This window comes from Pagrus pagrus (genome assembly GCF_965226575.1).
Source record: "Pagrus pagrus genome assembly, chromosome: 5".
Lineage (NCBI taxonomy): Eukaryota > Metazoa > Chordata > Actinopteri > Spariformes > Sparidae > Pagrus > Pagrus pagrus.
In genome coordinates, this window is record NC_140189.1 from 1,323,051 (window position 1) to 1,343,986 (window position 20,936).

Sequence of the window (20,936 nt, forward strand, 5' to 3'; positions counted from 1 at the left end):
GCTTTTGTCTAATCTGTCACGTTCTATTCCTGCAGCCCTTTCAGTCCTAGACAAATTTAGTAGATTCTCCGGATATAAACTTAATCTTAGTAAAAGTGAAATGCTTACTGTTAATGGAGAGGTAAATGATAATTTGCTTCAGCTTCAAAATTTGCCATTTAAGGTAGCGAACACTGGCTTTGTTTATCTTGGAGTATATGTTGCCAAAACATTGGTTAATCTCTATAAGAAAAATTTCCTCTCTCTGCTCACCAAAATTAAACAAGATTTTGAGCGATGGTCCCTACTAAATCTCTCCATAGCTGCCAGAATCAATGCAATTAAAATGAACATCTTCCCGCGCTTTTTATATTTATTCCAATGCATTCCTATCTTCCTTCCTCTTTCCTTTTTCCGTAAAGTAGACAGTCTTATTTTAGATTTTATTTGGAACAAGAAAACTCCTAGGTTGCGTCTACAAGTTTTACAGAGGCCCAAAGCTTTGGGCGGAATGGTGTTACCAAACCTCCTCTACTATTATTGGGCAACAAACATTAGAAATCTGAACTATTGGGTTAGCTATGGAGATACTGAGGTCCCCCCATCATGGTTGATTTTGGAAGCAAATTCAGTTCAGCCGGCGTCATTGAAAGCGTTACTGTATTCGCCCTTGTCTTTTTCTACTTCTGGTCACACTAAGAATGTGATAGTTGCCTCCAGTATTAAAATTTGGACTCAGTTTAGACGTCATTTTCGCCTTCAAACTCTTTCAACTGAGGCTCCACTTGCAGCAAATCCTATTTTTCCCCCATCGTTATTGGATAGCACCTTCTCTATATGGGCTAGGCTGGGCATAAAAACTATTAAAGACCTGTATGTAAATTCTATTTTTGCTTCTTTTCAACAATTGGTAAATAAATTTTTGCTTCCTAAAGAACATTTTTTTAGATACCTCGAAGTCCGAAATTTTGTCCGTGGCTCATTCCCAGGATTCCCTTCTCTTCCCAAATCTTCAGATTTTGAGATTTTTCTGAAGCCTCTCTCATCATTAAAGGGGGCAATCTCCTCTATTTATTCAAATATTTATAGTCTTTGTCCAGGCTCTTCTGTTGTACTTAAAACAGTTTGGGAGACAGATTTGGGAGGGGTGATTATTGATGATATTTGGGAAGAGATTTTGCAGAGAGTACATAAGTCTTCAATATGTGCTGGTCACAGCTTTATGCAATGTCGAATCCTTCATCGAGCCCACTACACTAAAGCCCGGCTCGCAGAAATGTTCGATACAGTGTCTCCACTATGTGATCGATGCCAACAAGCCACAGCAAATTACTCTCACATGTTTTGGAGCTGCTCTTCTTTGACTAGATTTTGGTCTGAAATCTTTAGTACTTTATCCAAGGTAACTGATAGGGATGTGACTCCCAATGCCTTAACTGCCCTATTTGGTGTATGGCCTTTCCCTCGTACTCTTTCTCCAGCTAAAAAGGATTTAATAGCATTCACAACTCTGCTGGCCAGGAGGTTGATACTGTTAAAATGGAAATCCCCAGTCCCACCTACCTATACAAACTGGGTTAAGGAGGTGCTTTATTTTCTTAAATTAGAAAAAATTAGACTGACTCTGATTGGAAAGGATGTCTTATTTGAGAAGACCTGGAATCCCTTTCTGTCTTATGTTAATAGCACAAGATGTCTGATCACTGTGAACTGAGAACTGCAATGCCGAGCCTGTGGTTTTTTTTTTTTGGTTTTTTTTAATTATTATTTTTTTACTCATTAATTTTTTATATATATATATATATATATATATGGGTATGTGTATGTATGTGTATATATATTTGTTATTATTATTATTATATATTCTTTATTATTACTAACTTATTTATTTATTTTTAATTGATTTATATTTCCTACTACCTGCCAACTCAGATATCTATGCTTCTTTATTGATCTTATTAGTCTATTTATTTATTTTATTGAGTATTACAACTGTTATTACCTATTTATTTGTATCTATTCATACATTAATTTATTCACTTGCTTATTTATGTACCTACCTTTTCTTTTCCTCTGTCACCATCATCATCATCATTATTATCATTTTTTTTTACTAATTTATTAATTTTTTATTTTTTTTATTTTTTTTCCTTTTCTTTGTCTTTGTCTTTAATTTACTTTTAACTATGCATGTCCTTCTGCTGGGGCTGGGTGCCGGAGGGATGGGGGTGGGGGGGCGGTATCTGTTCTGGGGTATACTGTATTTAGATCTGTAATCAGAACACTATTGGTTTTGTAATATGTGACACTCAATAAACAGACTGTTCAAAAAAAACAAAAAAAAACAGCCATTGATAAAGCTGACTATGCTAGCAAGTCAACGCCAAGATCTCATGTGAATGTACAGTATCATGCAAGAAGTGATAAGTTCAACATAAACAACCCTACCTTATAATGTGCTTGCCAACAAGCTAATAATGATGTTAAGGTTAATAAATACAAAATCTAATTGATTGTCAAAGAGTAAAAAGTGCGACTTTACTTACCTCTTCTATCAACATGATGCTGGTCAATCTCGTGCAGTGATGTAGGTTTTTTGGGGGATGCTCGCTCACGCCCAAGGAGTGCGAGCACGACTGCGAGAGCGAACAGCAGAATGCTGACTACACGTCGCTTAACTGCCACTAGGATCGGACCAACTTTGAATCTTATCTAATGTCCTTTTAAGTACAATATTGAGGTTCTTGAATGCCGATAATCAGTCTATCCCATCTGGGAAGCACTCTGGGCTGTGACATACATACTGTTATTATTCTTGTATGAAAAGGAAAACACACTGCTCAAAAAAATTAAGGGAACACTTAATCATCACAGTATAAAACAAACATCTGAAGGAGAAAAATCATTCCTTTGAGGACAACAATGTGAACATCTTGGCCAGAGAAGACAGATAGTTTGAAAGAGGAGTAAAGGAACCCATCTATGTCAAACTGGAACGACCGTCTTTGAACAGAGGAGGTGGCCTAAGACATTACTTATCACCCACCTACAATGCAGTACTGAGTTCCCTCCCTAGACAGCTTAACAAACATTCACACTTGGGCTCACCTAGCCCTAGCAACCCACATGAAAGCCGGTTGGGTCAATGACCCACAAGTGGCCCTAACAACTCTGAAACTCAGAGCTCACACGTGTCCTTAACAACTCTGCAAGGACACACCCACACAGAGTTTAAAAGTCCCCTCCAGTTAGTCATAACTGATATGACATAATGCCTTCAAGAAACTGAAAAGTCCAGTTGCCTACGATGCAGCACTTAGAAAAACAAAGTTAGTTGCACTTCAGGATATCAATCTGTCCATTTAGGAAGTACAAATGATTGCGAATTAATTTCACCTGCTTTGGTGCAAATGAAAGTGACACCAGGTGCAATGGAGAGGCAAAAGCAAGACAACCCCCAAACAGGGAATGGTTTTGCATGTGGTGGCCACATACAATTGCTCTCTCCTTATCCTTCTGACTGATTCTTCTCTAGTTTGAGGGTGGCATGAGGGCTCGACTTGGCATTCCTGAGAGAACCACCAGAATTGGCAGTTCCGCCATTTGTGCCCTGTCTCTTGAGAGCAGGTTCACACTGAGCACATGTGACAGGCGTGAAAGAGTCTGGAGACGCCGTGGTGAACGTTATGCTGCCTGTAACATCATTCAGCATGACCAGTTTGGCGAGGGGTCAGTGATGGTCTGGGGAGGCATATCCTTGGAGGGTTGCACAGACCTCCATGTCATAGCAAACAGTACCCTGTCTGCTATTACGTACCAGTAAGAAATCCTCAAAAGGGATTGTCAGAACTTACGCTGCTGCAGTGGGCCCTGGGTTCCTCCTGGTGCAGGACAATACGTGTGTAGGCAGTTCCCTGATGATGAAGGCATTGATGCCATTGACTGGCCCTCTCGTTCCCCTGACCTAAATCCAAATGAGCACCTATGGGACATTATGCATTGGTGCATCCATCCGCCAATTGAGTTGCAGTGATAAAATTCACACAAGTTGGATCAGCCTGTGATTTCAATTTTTTACTTACGATTTTCAGTGTGATTTTGAATCCAGCCCTCAATGTGTTGATCTTGGTGTCTACTGACCCTTGTTATGTAGTTTTGTTCTCAACAACTTATACAATGTACATCAGTAATGAGTTATGATCCGTGTATGAATTAAAGTGTTCCCTTAATTTTTCATCCATCCATCCATCAGAGCCAGTTCACATCAACACGATTTCTGAGGAAAATTACAATGGGTAGTAACAAAACACAAAAATTTGTCTCGAGGTCCACCTGCTACAGTAGCTTTTCTTCCACTGGTTTTTCCACCACGTTTCAGGGTCATCCTCAGGTTGCTCACTAAACAAGCCAATGTGGATAAAATCTCCAGGAAAAACCAAGCAAGTCGAATTTGAGTTACAGAGATTTCTTTTGTTTCCGAGGTCAAACATGAACTTCCACCAGTATTTCTCAGTATTATATCAAGGTAATAATAATTAGTTACTTTCATTAGATACAGTATTATCTGATCCAATGGAAAGACAGATACTTAAAAGCATCAATATTCCCTGCAGATACATGTGCTTAAGCATGCTGTACTTTTGAATACACAGGGTTCCAACAGCTAAAGTCAATCCTCGTCATGCAGTTACCTTTGGCTATCGATGTGTGTTTGCACACACTGTCCACCACAGAACCATGGCAGCATGTTTGGATGCAGCTCAAACCTTTCTAATGCAGTCTTTTGTGTCTTAAAGGGTCAAGAAAGATTTCAGTTTCAGTTTATGGTGTTCAGGAATTGTCAGTGTGCATGTGAGTGTTCAACCCTTACCAGGCTGCTCCTCCCTCTTCCTCCTCTCCTCTCTCAATTGGTCCTCCTGCCTGAGGGGTCGACCCTCCTGGTCTCGAGGAATGATCGGGCCATGGAAAGGACACTGGAGGACACACGCATGCATGCACGCGCGCACACACACACGCAAACACACACACACACACACACACACACACACACACACACACAGTATGGCAAACAGAAGGAGACAGACATGCCTCTAGTATCACTTTGTGTTTATCCTGTTACCTTGAGGCGGTCCTGTCTCTGACACAAGCTTCCGTTGCCCAATGGAGCTCTGCAGTAATGGCTGACAGGAATGAATCTTCCAGGGAAGGAGATGTATCTGCTCTTGCTCTCTGCCAAGAGCTCCTTGTTCTCCACCTCCTCCTCTACCTCAGCGTGAACCCAGAACTGATGCTGAGAGGCCAACCTGTACAAGAAAGAATGAAACAAAAAAAAACAATCGCTCTACACAGTGTTCAGAGACCCACATCGGTAAGATGGTTTTATTGCCATCTGGAAAAACTGATTAATAAAATAAAACATAGTGTTATAAAAACAGAATATATCTGATTAAACAACCACTGGATAGCAAAATGTTTATGACTACAGATGGAAGAAAAAGAAGGAGAGCTTAAAATCTAATTTCCAGGTGTTGGGTTTATTATCATATTCTAGTGGAACTTTAATTGCAGATGTAAATTCCTTCCACATGCATGAAACACTGAAACATATGAACTGACATTCATTCATACATTTGAAAAAAGCACCAACAAAATAAAATCAGGAATGCCATGCCAAAATATACAACTTACTGAACTTTACAGTTGTGTGTATAATTGACTTTGTGTGTGTGTGTGTGTGTGTGTGTGTGTGTGTGTGTGTGTGTGTATGTCTGTGTTACTTGACGATCTTGCCAGCGTTGGGCTGCTCCTGGCCCCAGTAGTACAGGTCCAAACCAAAAGGAACCACAGGAGCATCAGCAGCCTCCTGCCCTGAACTGGGCTGCTCTGACCTGGGAGCTGAGGAGCTGCAGCTGGAGGACAGACATGTGGAGGGAGAGTTCAACCAGCATCATGCACGAACAAACTCAACTTATAGTTTGGGTGCAAGAAACCTTTATATTTACTGACTGAAAGTAAGAGAACAGTCAGATAACCTGGACAGCACCAATCAAATGGTGTGTGTGTGTGTGTGTGTGTGTGTATTGTGTGTGAGAGAGAGACTGAATAAGTGTGTGTTCCTTACCAAGTACCACCAACACGTTTTCATTTGTGTAAAAGTAAAATTTCACCCATTAATTGTTAAACACTTCAGGAGATACTGTATGAGATCTCCACCAGACTGTGGCACTGCTCTGTGTGGGCAGGAGACTAATCTGTAGTATAGTGTGTAGTTTCCAAATTACCAAAAAATGAAAAATGTATGAACTGACTGTGGCTGAACATCACTAGTCTCTAGGGCAGTAAGGTTGATCTAATTAGCCTGGTCATTAGGGGGTCGACCCTTGGGGCCTATATTAATGCATGCTCCCAGAGGTCAATTATCTTTTGGCAACATCACGGGGTAACATCACCTATCTCTAATGATGCTGTAGAGATTTGTATGATAAATATCAAGCACTCTCACAATAAATTTCACAATTAAATTGACTTTTTCCCTGGGAAGGAAACTTCAGCAAGTTGAAATGTAAGTATCTTGGAATTATACATAACTTATTCTACATGAGTCTAATCAACTACATCGAAAAATTCAGTTTTGGTATTACAATATGTCAGTGCTGCATTTGACACAGTTGACCATAAAATAATGACAGACAGACTAGAAAAGTGGATGGGACTTTCTTGTGCTATACTTAATTGGTTCAAGATTGATAGGCTCAAGAGCTAGGGAATACTTTGTGTCAATTGGTAATCATCAATCTGAGTGAACAAAAATCACATGTCTATTCTTGGACTTCTTCTATTTAACATCTACAGTCGTGGTCAAAAGTTTACATACACTTGTAAAGAACATGTATATCATGGCAGTCTTGAGTTCCAATGATTTCTACAGCTCTCATTGTTCTGTGACGGAATGAGTGGAACACAAACTACTTTGTCACAAAAAGTTTGAAGTTTGGTTCAATGATGAATTTATTATAGGTCTTCTGAAAATGTGACCAAAAATATACATACAGTAATTCTAATATTTGGTTAGGAAGTCAGCCTGGTTTAACCATTCCTTTACCACTTTTGATGTGTGTTTGGGATCATCAATCTTCTGGCTGATGATTTTAGGTTTTCCTGAAGAATTTCGAGATAATCTTCCTTTGTCATTATTGCATTTAATTTCTTTAAACCACCAGATCCACTGGCCAAACCCCACAGCATAGTACTACCAATACCCATGCTTGACAGTAAGTATGGTGTTCTTTGGGTTAATGCCTCACCTTCACACCTCCAAACATATTGCTGGTCATTGTGGCCAAACAACTAAATTTTTGTTTCATCTGACCACCGAGTTTTCCTCCAGCAGGTTTTTTCTTTGTCCATGTGATCAGCAGCAAAGTGTCGAGCTTTAAGGTGCCGCATCTGGAGCAAGTGCTTCTTTCTTGCATGGCAGCCTCTCAGCCCATGGCAATGCAAAACATGCTTGACAGTAGACACTGATATCTGTCTCCAAGCAGCTTCTAATTCATTGCAGACTTGCTTTTTGGTGGTTTCTCATTGACTCTTGACCATCCTGACCAATTTTCTCTCAGCAGCAGGTGATAGTTTGCGTTGCTTTCTGATCATGGCAGTGAGACAACTGTGCCATGTACTTTATACTTACAAACAACTGTTTGCACAGTTGAATTTGGGACTGCTTTGAAATGGCTCCAAGTGACTTTCCTGAGTTGTTCAAATCAATAATGATCTCTTTCAGATCAATGCTGAGCTCCTTAAACTTTCCCATTGTAGTGTTGTGGCTGAGTCTAATCATAATCACTAACAAGAAGATAAGCAGCCATGCTACAAAGCAAATTTGATTCACACAAATTTCTACAATCACTAAAATTGGTCATTCAATTTGTTGTATGTATATTTTTGACCCAGCAGATTTGGCCACATTTTCAGAAGACTAATAAATTCATTATTGAACCAAACTTCATGAATGTTTTTTTGTGACAAAGTAGTATGTGTTCCACTCATTCAATCACAGAAAAATGAGAGTTGTAGTTCTTTACAAGTGGATGTAAACTTTTGACCACAACTGCACATGCCCATCCATCTGAGCAAGGGGACTCAGATGGATGCTTATGGAATATCATTACATCTCCTACCACACTAGCGGATGACACAACTTTACATAACAGTGTCACCACATGACTACAGCTCCTTACAATTGCCGAATAAATGCATGGAACAATCAGTAAGTGGATCAGCCAGAATTTTCTACATCTGAAGACAGAAAGACTGAAAAAAAATGTTTTCAGCCTCAATCAAGAAAGATTAAAAGTGAGTGCACCTTGAATCCATGACACTAAAATCATCTACAAATCAAGCAAGAAATCTTAGAAATCTTAGTTAGACTCTAGGACAATTACAAAATCAGTGTATTATCACCTAAACAAAGCAAGAATTATAAAAACTAGATGCAGAAAGACTTGTTCATGCATTTATTTTTAGCAGGCTAGACTACTGTAATGGTGTGTTCACAGGTCTTAGTAAAAATCAATCAGACAGCTGCAGCTTGTCCAGAATGCTGCCACCAGAGTCCTCACTAACACCAAATAGGTGGAGCACATTACCATGGCTCTTAAATCACTGCAAAGGCTTCCTGTGTGTCAAAGGATAGATTCTAAAACCTACAAGTAGATGTAGGTTTTAGAATCTATCCTTTGGCACCCTTCAGGTCAGCTCGGACAGGTTTACTTAGTGTTCCCAAGATCAAAACCAAGCAAGGTGAAGCAGCTTTTAGTTTCTATGCTCCTCAGCTGTGGGACAAGCTTCCTGAATACCTGAGGTCCACTAAAACTGTGAGCTTGTTTAAATCAGGACTTAAAACATTACTGCTCACTGTGAAATTGTAACTGTGCCTAATATAGCTATCTAATAAAAGCCATACAGTTTTAACTACATGCAGTGATAGCTTCACAAAATGGGTTTGACTGGAAATACAATTTTCAAAGACTTGGGAAAACCAAAATTGTATTAGCCACAGCCTTGTACTTCTGTCACTGAGGTGATTTATTAAAATAACAGAAAACAGGTCAGGGGAGGACACTGTACTGTCCCTCTCAGTGTTGTGAGAGTACATCTATATGGGCTATAAACAATAGTAACACATATTTTCTCTTCCTGGCCTCAGCTTTTGGTTCATTATTGGTCCTAGGGTTCAGAATGGACTTATGAGATGTGAAGTGGGAAGCTAGACCAGGGGGCTGACATGACACACTGAGTGGGTGCAGGTGGAGGTGAGCTGAGAACATGAGAAAAGAGGTCAGAGAAGGTGAAGGAAATTGAGAGATAAGGTGAGAGGAAAAGTGACAGGACTTGTCAGTGGGTGTACCTTGGTTCTGTGGGCAGAGGAAGGTTCTGTCTGAGGAGGAGCAGTGTGGCAGCTGCACATGTTGGATCCTGCACCTCCTCTGCCAGTTGTTTTAACCGTCTGGCTGAGGAGGTGGAGGAGGAGGACACAGGGGGAGCTGTAGGTCTTTTAGCAGGAGTTTTTTTTGTGACTGTTGCTGTTGAGGTGGAAGGAGACGGATCCAAACCTGCGAACAGAGAAAAGGGGATGTTAAGATCATACTGAATGCTTGAGTGTTATGTAACACACCTCGCTGGCCTATTGTTTCTCTGCTGTGTTAGGGTCATCTAATCCATACATTCGTAGATCAATATAAAATTCTCCGCAAAGGTGGGGGTGGGGGGTGGTGGGGTGGGGGTGGGGGGGGGTCGGTGAAACACTATGCAAATGTTCTGCCCTATACAGTGGGCCTCCTCTTCTCCTGTTTCAACAGTAGGACTATAGTTGCTCATTCTCTCTACTGCTTGGATGGAAATTTGTGTTGTCATGGTAGTATAACAATTAGGGCTGTCAAGCAATTGCAGAAATTCAGCTTTGTGATTAATTAATCGAAATTAATCGCACATACCAGTATTTACCGTAAGCAATTAAAAATATATCAGTGTAAAGGGATTTTGGTAGATGAATAAATCAGTGAATAAATGGACATTAGTTTTTTTGAAGCCCCAAGTGTGTAGTGTAGTGTAGTATTTTTACGATCTTTCCTGACAATGTTTTATAATTTTTGACAAATATGTCAAAACACTTAATTTTGTGCTTATACTCAAAAAAACAAATGAAAATGTAAAGTGTTGCTAAAATAGAATGGACTACAGTGGAATCTTGGACTTTTATGTCATCCACCAAGCCTGGCCTCTGGTGTTAAACAGTGGCGTGGCTCCTTTAAGAACAGGACAGTTGGGGGATCATGTGGACTCTCGATGGAGATGGCAGTTTGAGGAAGTTGCTCTGTAAACTCGGCACTAGATAATAGAGTATTGATAATAACTCCAACCTCTTCGCACGCAGAACAGTGGTTAGCAACAGAAATAACTGGTCAGCTCCCTACAACTTAATTGTCAATGCCTAATCAAGAACCTCGGAAGCCTCAGTGTCCCAAAGATTTGCCTCCAATGCAGCCAGCTAAAGCTAGCAAAGACATGAGATTAGATTAGATTAGATTAGATTAGATTAGATTAGATTAGAATGAAATGCAGTTAGCGTCTAACCAGAAGTGCAAAAAGCAGTAAAGTGCAAAGTATGTACAGTATAAATAGTGCATCAAAGACAGATATTACAATATGTACAGTATATAAATAAATAGAGTGTAGTAGGACTAGGTACAGTATGTACAGTGTATAAATATCACTGGCAGTACTAAGGGAAGATAGTTTGTACAGTATATAAGTGTTGTGTACAGTATACAAGTGTTATAGCAGTACTAAAGGTGGGGTTTAGATGAAGTATAGAATAGTCTGGGGGAAGGAGTGTGGGGGGGTGGAGTGCAGTTTGTTGTCACGGGGTGTGGAGTTCAGTAGGGTGACAGACGCAGAGAAAAAGCTTCCCCTGAACCTACTGGTCGGGGTGCGGAGAGACCTGTAGCGCCTCCCAGAGGGGAGGAGGATGAACAGTCTGTGGTTGTGGTGGGAACAGTCTTTGACGATGCTGAGCGCCTTTCGCAGACATCGTTTGCTCTGGAGACTCGATGGAGGGGAGTGAGGAACTGGTGATGCGTTGGGCAGCTTTCACCACCCTCTGCAGTGCTTTCCAGTCAGAGACAGAGCAGTTGCCATACCATACTGTGACACAGCTGGTAAGGATGCTCTCGATGGTGCAGCTGTAGAAGTTCACCAGAATCTGAGGAGACAGATGGACCTTCTTTAGTCTCCTCAGGAAGAAGAGATGCTGGTGAGCCTTCTTGATCAGGGTGGAGGTGTTGTGGGTCCAAGAGAGGTCCTCAGAGATGTGAATACCCAGAAACTTGAAGCTGCTGACATGTTCAACCTCCGTCCCGTTGATACGGATGGGGGTGTCTGTGCCATCATTTGACTTTCTGTAGTCCACAATGAGCTCTTTGGTCTTCTTGGTGTTGAGAGTCAAGTTATTGTTGGCGCACCACACTGTTAGGTGCTGGACCTCCTCCCTGTAGGCTGACTCATCGTTGTTGCTGATGAGACTAATCACCGTTGTGTCGTCTGCACACTTAACGATGGTGTTTGAACCATGTGCAGGTGTGCAGTTGTAGGTGAAGAGGGAGTAAAGGAGGGGGCTCAGCACACATCCTTGTGGAACACCAGTGCTCAGGGTGAGGGTTGGGGAGGTGTGGTTATCTAACCTAACAGACTGTGGTCTGTTGGTTAGGAAGTCCAGAATCTAGTTGCAGAGGGAGGTTTTGATGCCCAGGTCACTGAGTTTGGTGATCAGTTTGGAGGGGATGATGGCGTTGAATGCTGAACTGAAGTCGATGAACAGCATTCTCACATAGGTGTTACAGTTGTCTAGGTGGGAGAGGGCGGAGTGAAGCGCCGTGGCGATGGTATCTTCCATACTCCTGTTCTGGCGGTAGGCAAATTGGAAGGGGTCCAGTGTGGGTGGTAAACTGGTTTTGAGGTGAGCCAGGACCAGCCTCTCGAAGCACTTTGTGATGATGGGGGTGACTGCAAATGGGCGGAAGTCATTAAGGCTCGCTGCAGTGGAGTGTTTTGGCACTGGCACGATGGAGGTGGTTGTGAAGCACGCAGGGACAGCTGCTTGGGCTAGTGACAGGTTGAATATCTCAGTCCAGACCTCAGTCAGTTGCACAGCACGGGCCCTGAGGACGCGTCCAGGCACACCATCAGGACCAGCAGCCTTCCGTGCATTAACCCTGATCAGTGCCGCATGCACGTCGGTGGAAGAGAGTGTGAGGGTCTGGTGGTCTGCAGGAAGCACAGCCTTGATGGCCACCTCCTTGTTGTCCATGTCAAAGCGGCCATAGAAGTGGTTAAGCTCATCAGGTAAGGAGGCGTCGCGTCACATGGATGCCTTCTTTAGTAGACCATCAGAAGATGTCCCACAACATGTGGCCGCCGATAAGCCTTTCCTGGCCTCAGAAATGAGGGCAATTCATGTGTCTACACAGATACTGAACAAGACACAAAAGAAATTAAGGTGACTGTGGAAGACATAGAGGGGAAAATGAATACGCTGACTTCCCGTATGGATGAAGCAGAAGGACGAGTTGCTGCTCTAGAGAACAATGTGGATACATCTAAACATCAAATTGAGGCCATGCAAGGAGAATAACAAAAACTGAGAGACCACATAGATGACCTGGACAATAGAGGACGGCGCTGCAAAATTAAAATCCTCGGCATACCGGAGCTGAAAGAGGGAAACAAACATGATTCAATTTCTACAACTTGAGATCCCCGCCATGCTGGAGTGCCAGTTCCCAACACCTGTGGACACCTGCCGGCCCGCCAAGACGAGACAAACGGAAGGGAGAACGGCCCCGGCCCATCATGCTTCGCTACTAGGTCAAAGAGGAGATACTTCGTGCAGCTCCAGAGAAAGGACAGATCTCATGGCAAGGAGCCAAGATCATGATCTTCCCTGATTACTCCAAGCAAGTCATTGACTGGAGGATCTCGTTCAAACAGCTGAAGCTGGATATGAGAAACAGGGGAATGGAGGACGCCACCGATTCAACACGCCCATGGAAGCATCAGAGTTTATCAAGAGACCGATGGGAGCCAGGAAGAACTGACTCCAGTGCTTAAAAGTAAGGCAAAATATACACTGATACACAGATACACTGTAATAGTACAAACTCGCAAAGTTTAATATCATGACTAATGAGCCGTTTATACTTCTTCAAAACAGATAAATGTTTTCAAGGTGAGTTAGACAAGCAAACGTTTGATGATTTTTTTACTGGCCTTAACCTCCCACAACTCTGATAGTGACAGAGACTTTCTGGGTGCTCCACTGAGAATAGAGGAGATCTCTCAGGCAATAAGTAATATGCCACTCAGTAAATCTCCCAGGACAGATGGCCTCCCCGCCGATTTTTACAGAACCTTTGAAGATATAATCTGTCCTTTATTACTTGATGTTTATACAGATGCCTTTAAAGCAGGATCCCTATCACAATCTATGCAGACTGCAGTTATATCTCTCATCCACCAAAAAGGGAAAGATGTTTTGGACCCTAGCTGGTACCGACCTATCTCCCTCCTCAATTGTGACCAAGAAAATTCGAGCAAAAACTCTAACAAACCACCTGTCAAAGGTCATTGGCAGCATAATTCATATGGACCAATCTGGCTTTATCCCAAATCGCTACAGTTCTGACAACATCAGAAGAATGGCTAACCTATAATAGCTTAAATATGACTCTACTCACCCAACAGTCGCCTTGTCATTGGATGCTGCCAAGGTCTTTGACTGTGTGGAGTGGAGTAACCTCTTTGAAACACTCAAAAAATGTGGCTTTGGAAAAAACTTTATTACAGGGATAAGAACCTTATACAACACGCCTTATGCTTGTATTCTAACAAATGGTCCCTTACCGGCCTTGTCAGGATCCACAGATCTACAAGACAAGGCTGCCCTTTAAGCCTGGGACTATTAGTGATTGCTTTAGAGCCCTTGGCACAGAAATTGAGGAATAATACTCACATTCATGGAATTACAAAACTCACCATAAACTTTTACTTTACATGGACAATATGTATGTTACTTTTAACACGACCAGGAAAATCTGTACCAACCTTTTAGACTGTATTGGAGAATGTAGACTACTCTCTGGATATTGCATAAACTGGGACAAGTCTGAGGCCATGCCACTATCTGGTTACTGCCCATCTACCCTTCCTAATCAGTGGAAATTCTGATAGTCCCCGAAAGGAATTAAGTACTTGGGCATTCATATTACACCTGATTATAAAGATATGGTTCAGGAGAATATTAAGCCCCTACTTAACAAAAGGAAAATTGACTTTGGTAGATGGACCAAAATCCACCCCTCGTTATGGGGTAAAATACATTCTGATGACTGCACCCGTGATTTACTATGCCAGAAATATTGATTGGCTTATTCTAAACTTTCTTTGGGGCAGCTCAAAACATTGCTTAGGGATAAAGAAACTGCAAACTTGTACAAAGAGAGGGGGGTTCTCTCTTCCTAATTTCAAATGGTACTAATGGGCTTTTAATGTGAAATATGTAAGAACATGGTCACCGACTTGTTATGCAAGAGATAAACCAAGCTGGTTCCAGAAAGAGACTGTGTAAGTGTATAATGGGTTATCTCCCTGGTTTGGATTATTTGGCACAAAATTGTACAATAGGAAGATCACCCTATTATTATGAATACTAAACTAATATGGAACAAATTGCGCAGAGCTAGCCATTGGGACTTATTCAAATCCGGACAATAATTTCTTCAGTAACATAAATGATGATAGCTGCTACTACACAGAGGAACAGTATAATCAAACCATTAAGACAGTTTACAGATTATCAATAATCAAACTTCAACAACATCAAGGAATACTGAAGTCAGTTTACACAAACGTTCCACTTAATTGCCATATCTAAAACTTGGATCAACAATGATAAAGGAAGAGACTTTGACTTAGACGGATATGAGTGGAGGAGGAGTGGCTATGAATGCAGACAAAAACCTAAATTATTCAGTGTTAGATTGAGTGAGAACTGTGGTGGACAACTTATTAGAGAATATAACAATTGAAATCTGCATAGAGAAAAACAAAAATATAATAATTAGTTGTGTATACAGGACACCAGGGTCTAGTATTGAATCTTGGATGCAGGAAATGTTTCCAAAAATAAGTCGGAAAGTACTTCAAAATTGATCTGTTGAATCCAAATAAACAAAAAATGACTGAAGAACTCATCAACACAATGTACAGTATGGGCCTATTTCCAGAAATTACAAGACCCAATCGAGTATCATCCCACTGTGCCACTTTAATAGATAACCATACACTGAGGGGACTATTAATCTACGATACCAGTGACCATCTACCAGTTTTTACAGTCTATGGCATTTAACACAAAAAAGATCACCTGGACAAGAAACCAGAATACAGACAAATGAGGACAGGAATTAATGAACGCACTAAAACAAGACTTACTGGCACAAAATTGGGAAATATTATATAAGGAAAAGGATATTGACAGTGGATATGAAACATTCTTAAGAATATTCAGATCATTATATGATTCAAATTGTCGCATAAAACATCATTGTAGAAAACATAAATATAGAGCTCATCCATGGATCACCGGGGGATTACATAACGCCTGCAAGAAGAAAAATACACTATACAAAGATTTCATATGACAGATAACTAAAGGGGCAGAAAATAAATACAAAGTTTACTATTATTATAAGGAGATGTAGGAAGGACTACTACAGTAAAATATTAGATGATAATAAAAATAATGTTAAAGGAATATGGAATATATTAAATAGTATTATTAGAAATGGTTCTAAACAAATAAGTTATTCTCAGTATTTTATTGATAATGATAATGAAATCTATAACATAGACGATGTGGTAAATAGCTTTAATACTTTTTTTTGTGAGTGTTGGACCAAACTTGGCAGAAAAAATCCCTGATCCATCAGTGACAATTATTTAAAGTGTTAGTTATTTTTCATTTTAGTCTAGAGTGTCACATTGGATTTAAAAACAGAAATCACTAATTTGCTTGTGAGCAAATTCATACTATGAGCTAAGGGGATTTACAAGACATTAGCTAGAGACTGTGTGGGTCATACACATTAGACCTTATTTTTTTTTTTTTTAAATCTTCTTCAAAGATGCCAGGGAAGAAGCAGAAAGTCCTGCTTTAATTCTGGGCAGTCCTAATTTGCCAGATTTTTTCTTTCTTTATCAGATTTTATAATTGTTTTCATTTCTACTTATGCTGGTCCATTATGTAAAATTGCAGGAAACAGGAAAGTTGCAAAAATAATTGGGCGGGGGAGAGGGGCTGCCTGAATAATAGAAGAATAAGACTGAATAATGACATCACAACAGTCTAATCTTAATGTAGACTATGTGTATGAACATCTTTCTAGTCACTAATTTACTGATAATATTTCTTGCATGTTCACTGCTATATTCAGAGTAAAGACAGAGAGGCAGAGAGCACGCATAGGCCAACAGGGCAGGGAGAGTAGCTGGCATGGAGTGGGTGAGAAAATGAACAAATATTGATGGTTAAGACCAAATAATGACATCACAACAGTCTAATCCTAATGTTAATTTAAAATGAGATATTACTTTTGATCTGTCTTCAAACGGCCCCATTTTTTCACCAGTGACCAAAGGTCCCTTTCCCAAAAGTCTCACTCCAAACCTTTGGTTAAACTTGGCAGCCCTGGTGTTAATTATGTTAATCATGCTGAACTGACAGCGTCTGGTAGCTGGTATGACATCTGACTATTAAACACAGCCTATTCTCAGTTTGAGAAAGAATGTTAACCGTTTAACCGTTAAAAACACTGGCTGGAGTGGGACTTTTCCATTCAGTATGCTTAGCAGCATTTAGTCATCTGCCTCCATCATGTTTACAAAGCTACTGTAGAACATGTTCAGTGACGCAAGGTCAAGGGGCATCATAGAGTGTAATTAATCAGCGTTATGTCTTTTTTCAAGGGCAGGACGGTGACACAGTTCGAGACCCGACTGGGCCTCTCTTTGTGTTTGAATGTTCTCCCCATGTCTGTGTGGGTTCTCTCTGGGTACTCCGGCTTCCTCCCACAATCCAATGACATGCAAGTTAGGTTAATCGGTCAATCTAAATTGCCTGCAGGTGTAAATGTGAGTGTGAATGGTTGTTTGTCCCTAAATGTCAGCCCTGTGATGAACTGACGAGTTGTCCAGGGTGTAACCTGCTGCTGGCCCAATGTTGGCTGGGATCGGCTCCAGCACCAGCTCCAGCACAAACTCACAAAATTGAGTCATTTTTTAAGGGAGACTGGGGACTCAAAGAAATAGCCTATATTGGTTACTGTTTACTGTAAAATCCAAGTAATTAAATTGTGTTTGCGCTCTTATTTTTGGTAAAAAATTCTCTTGGACTTGTATGGGGTGTGTTCAGGGGACTTGAAGGTGTAGAGCTGCAATGATTAGTCAGTTCACTGATTAGTTGTTTCAAAGAAAATAAACGGGAGACTATTTTGTAAACACTTCATTGACAATTGACAATTGACATAATTTTCAAGCAAAAATGCCAAATATTTGATGGTTCCAGGTTCTCAAATGTGAGAATTTGCTGCTTATCTTGGTCTTATTATTATTATAGCAAATTTAATATTTTGGGGTTTGGGGATGTTGCTTGGACAAAAAAACACAATTAGTGACATCTTGTCTTGCGCCAAGGTACGTGAAGGGAAGTTTTCACTGTTTTCTGATTTTTTTATATATGGTTTTAAAGCTACAGATGGTACTTGCATGTGTATATATGTCTTGAAAGAAATTGTAAACAAATATAGAGGCCAAAACTCATCAGTCCTTATGTGTTTCAGATGCGTCCAAAGCTTTTGATTGTGTTACCCATAAAAAGTTGTTAAATTGAGTCAGTGAGGGGTGTCCAAATACATTGGGAGAATCCTGGCTAACTAGTATTCCCACCAAACTATGCAAGTACAATGAGGGATATTGTCTCAGCCCCGTTAGGTATTTAGTAATGTTGTAAGACAAGGGAAAATTTGCCTCCAGTTCTTTTTAACGTATGACCTGTCCAAGCAAGCAACATGTACACACAAGCAAATATATTTTAGCGAAAGTTTAGTTTGTGTACAGATGGAGTGAATATGTCTCTGTTCAGAGCATACTGTACACCACTTTATACTGCACACTTGTGTTCAAACTACAGAAAAGCAAGTTTACGGAGACTTCCTGTAGCTTATACCTTGAGAATATTCCTTAAGGGACTTAGATGGAATAGTGCAAGTGAAATTTCTGTTGCTGCAGGAGTCAGTACTCTCCAAGCTGTTTTAAGAAATCTCATGTAGAAATGTATGTACCAACTTAATGTCTCTGAAAATGAAACAGATTGTGGTTTGTTCACACATAAGGTTTAGCACTACACTCTACCAAACCCTGCTTGGTACAGGTGGCTCTTTGTAAGACACTAATGTTTATTATTTTCAAACTATGGTCTGTAACTGTGATTTATTTCATGGAATGTCTTGTCTTTTATCTGGACCTTGAATCTGTAATAAAGTTTTAAATCATTAGTTGCAAGCCTTGCCAGGTTTAGGATTGGGAAATGTTTGTCATACATTCAGTCATTTTGGCACTGTTCAATTTTCAAAGTAGAGCCTCACTCTGTCTCCAATGGTGGAATGCAGACTCTATCTGCTCTAAACTGCCAAATGGCCAAGGTTTGTCCAGATATTGTGGATGTTAAAACGCACAGATCAAATGGAGGGAAATGTGTATAGTTGTGTGTTTGATGTGTGTGTGTGTGTGTGTGTGTGTGTGTGTGTGTGTGTGTGTGTGTGTGTGTGTGTGTGTGTGTGTGTGTGTGTGTGTGAGGGGGGTGTTGGAGAAAGAGAGAGAAAATGGGGGTTAAGGGGGTTTGAGGAGAGAGAGAAAACGAGAGATGAAAGGCGGCAAAAGGTATTGATTTTTCCGGGTTAAGCAGGGCCTGTAATTAAAATGTTAATTTGAGAAAGAGAGAGATAGTGTCCTGACAGCACAGAGAGGGATAAGATAATCAGAATGACAAAACAGGACAGAGGGGAAGAGAGAACGAGAGGAGAGAGAAGGAGATATAGATAGAGAAAGAGGAAATAGAAGGTGGAGAGATCAGAGCAGACCCAAGCTGTCTCTGAATGAATGAACACTGGAAGGAATTAGAAGAGAAGAAAGAGGAGAAGAAATGACAAATGTGATCTATTGGCTGAGATGAAAAGAGTCAGAGGAAGACAGAAAGCAATAGAAAGACTATTGTAATCAGAAAAAAAATGAATGTGATAGGAAGAGGAACAATGACACATGAGGACTACAGAAAAATATTAAACCTCAAAGGCTCACTATTCGGACCTTTGAAATCCTAACAATAACTTGTTATTTCCCCCATTCAAGGAGGTTGTGTTTTTTCACCCGTGTCTATGTGTTGGTTGGTTGGTTGGTTGGTTGGTTGGTTGGTTTGTTAGCAGGATTACACAAAACTACTAAATGGATTTCCACAAAACTTAAGATATGGAGGATGGGTCTAGGCCCAAAACAGATCATATTACCTTGCAGATCTGGATAAAGGGACGGATCCTGGTGATTTTTTTCTCACTTTCTTTGACAATGTGAGATAGGGCATTTCAACATTTACATTACATTCACAGGGAATAATGCATGGATCTTATATAAAAAAAAAATCACTCGTAGACTGGTCACACTATGAGTGAGTACAATTTGACAACAGATATAAATACATTTTATTTGATATTGGAATAGGCTTGATTAAATTAATGGGGATTTTTGGCCTTGGCTGAGATATGCGCTCTACTGAGTGCTATTCTAGTTTTTTTGTTTAACATTTAGATAAAAATATGTATTATTTTTACTCATGTTGACCAAATTAGCCTGTTGTTATCAACAGCTCAAACTGTTTGCAGGAAACATCACAGCATGATAAAATAGGTAATAGCTAACCAGAAAAATTCTAGTAAAATACTGCCACTTATTAGCTTGCCATAATAGTAGGGCCACATGATATGGTAAAAGAAAAACATCTTAATGTGATTATTTTTTACAGATACTACGATTGGGATATGATTCAAGATTAGTGGGAATTGTCTTTTTTTCTCTCAAAAAAACCCAAACTATTAAAATCATCAGACTACAGTACTTCATTATAATGTGTTTTCTTCACACATTTTACCTTTATCAAAAAGCACATCTTCACAGAGACATGGTTAATCCCTAACATCCTGGATCAAGCTATTGCACTGGATGGGCAAACCTTGTTCAGAGCCGACAGGACACAGGACTCTGGTAGAAGAAGAGAGGAGGAGGGCTCTGTGTCTGCATAAATAATGCTTGGTACTCATACTCAGTTAAAGTGGATGGACATTGTTTACCAGATGTCAAATTTCTGTTTCCAAGATGTCTACCATATTATCTGCCCCGAGAATTCACCAGTGTTTTTATTGTTGCTGTGTCATTCGCCCAGATGCAAACTCAAAAAATGCACTGCAGGAAATGTATGATGTCATCAACAGCAACGTGACGAAACAACTGGATGGAATTTTCATTTTGGCTATTGATTTTGATCAAACAGACCGTGTCTATACAAATATTCCTAGCAGCTACAAAGCCCTCCTACATCCACCATAATTTTCTCCTGGACATGATTTTGCACGGCAGTAGTCACCACACACTGTTGAAGTAACTAGCTAGGTAGTTGGCTGCAATATCCATATTTCATATTTAAATATCGGGATTATCGTCAATATGAGTATTTCGTGACACTCCTAGATACATGGCATGGATGCTTTTGCTTATGTCAGTAGAGGCAGCTAAAGCCA

At 40.3% G+C, this 20,936-nt stretch overlaps 1 protein-coding gene across 3 annotated transcripts in view; it reads right to left on the reverse strand.

The window, feature by feature from the left end:
- uvssa (UV-stimulated scaffold protein A) overlaps window positions 1-20,936 on the reverse strand; it is a 109,439-nt gene that overhangs the window by 28,038 nt on the left and 60,465 nt on the right. For 2 of the 3 annotated variants that reach the window (XM_084352856.1, XM_084352858.1), the window contains exons 10-13: window positions 9,386-9,590; window positions 5,757-5,888; window positions 5,099-5,282; window positions 4,850-4,952 (exon numbers count right to left, since the gene is read on the reverse strand). In XM_084352856.1, coding sequence (XP_084208982.1) covers window positions 4,850-4,952; window positions 5,099-5,282; window positions 5,757-5,888; window positions 9,386-9,590 — 624 coding nt within the window. Of the gene's footprint in view, window positions 1-4,504; window positions 4,769-4,849; window positions 4,953-5,098; window positions 5,283-5,756; window positions 5,889-9,385; window positions 9,591-20,936 lie in introns of those variants that run through there. The other variant, XM_084352857.1, reaches the window with a different exon arrangement.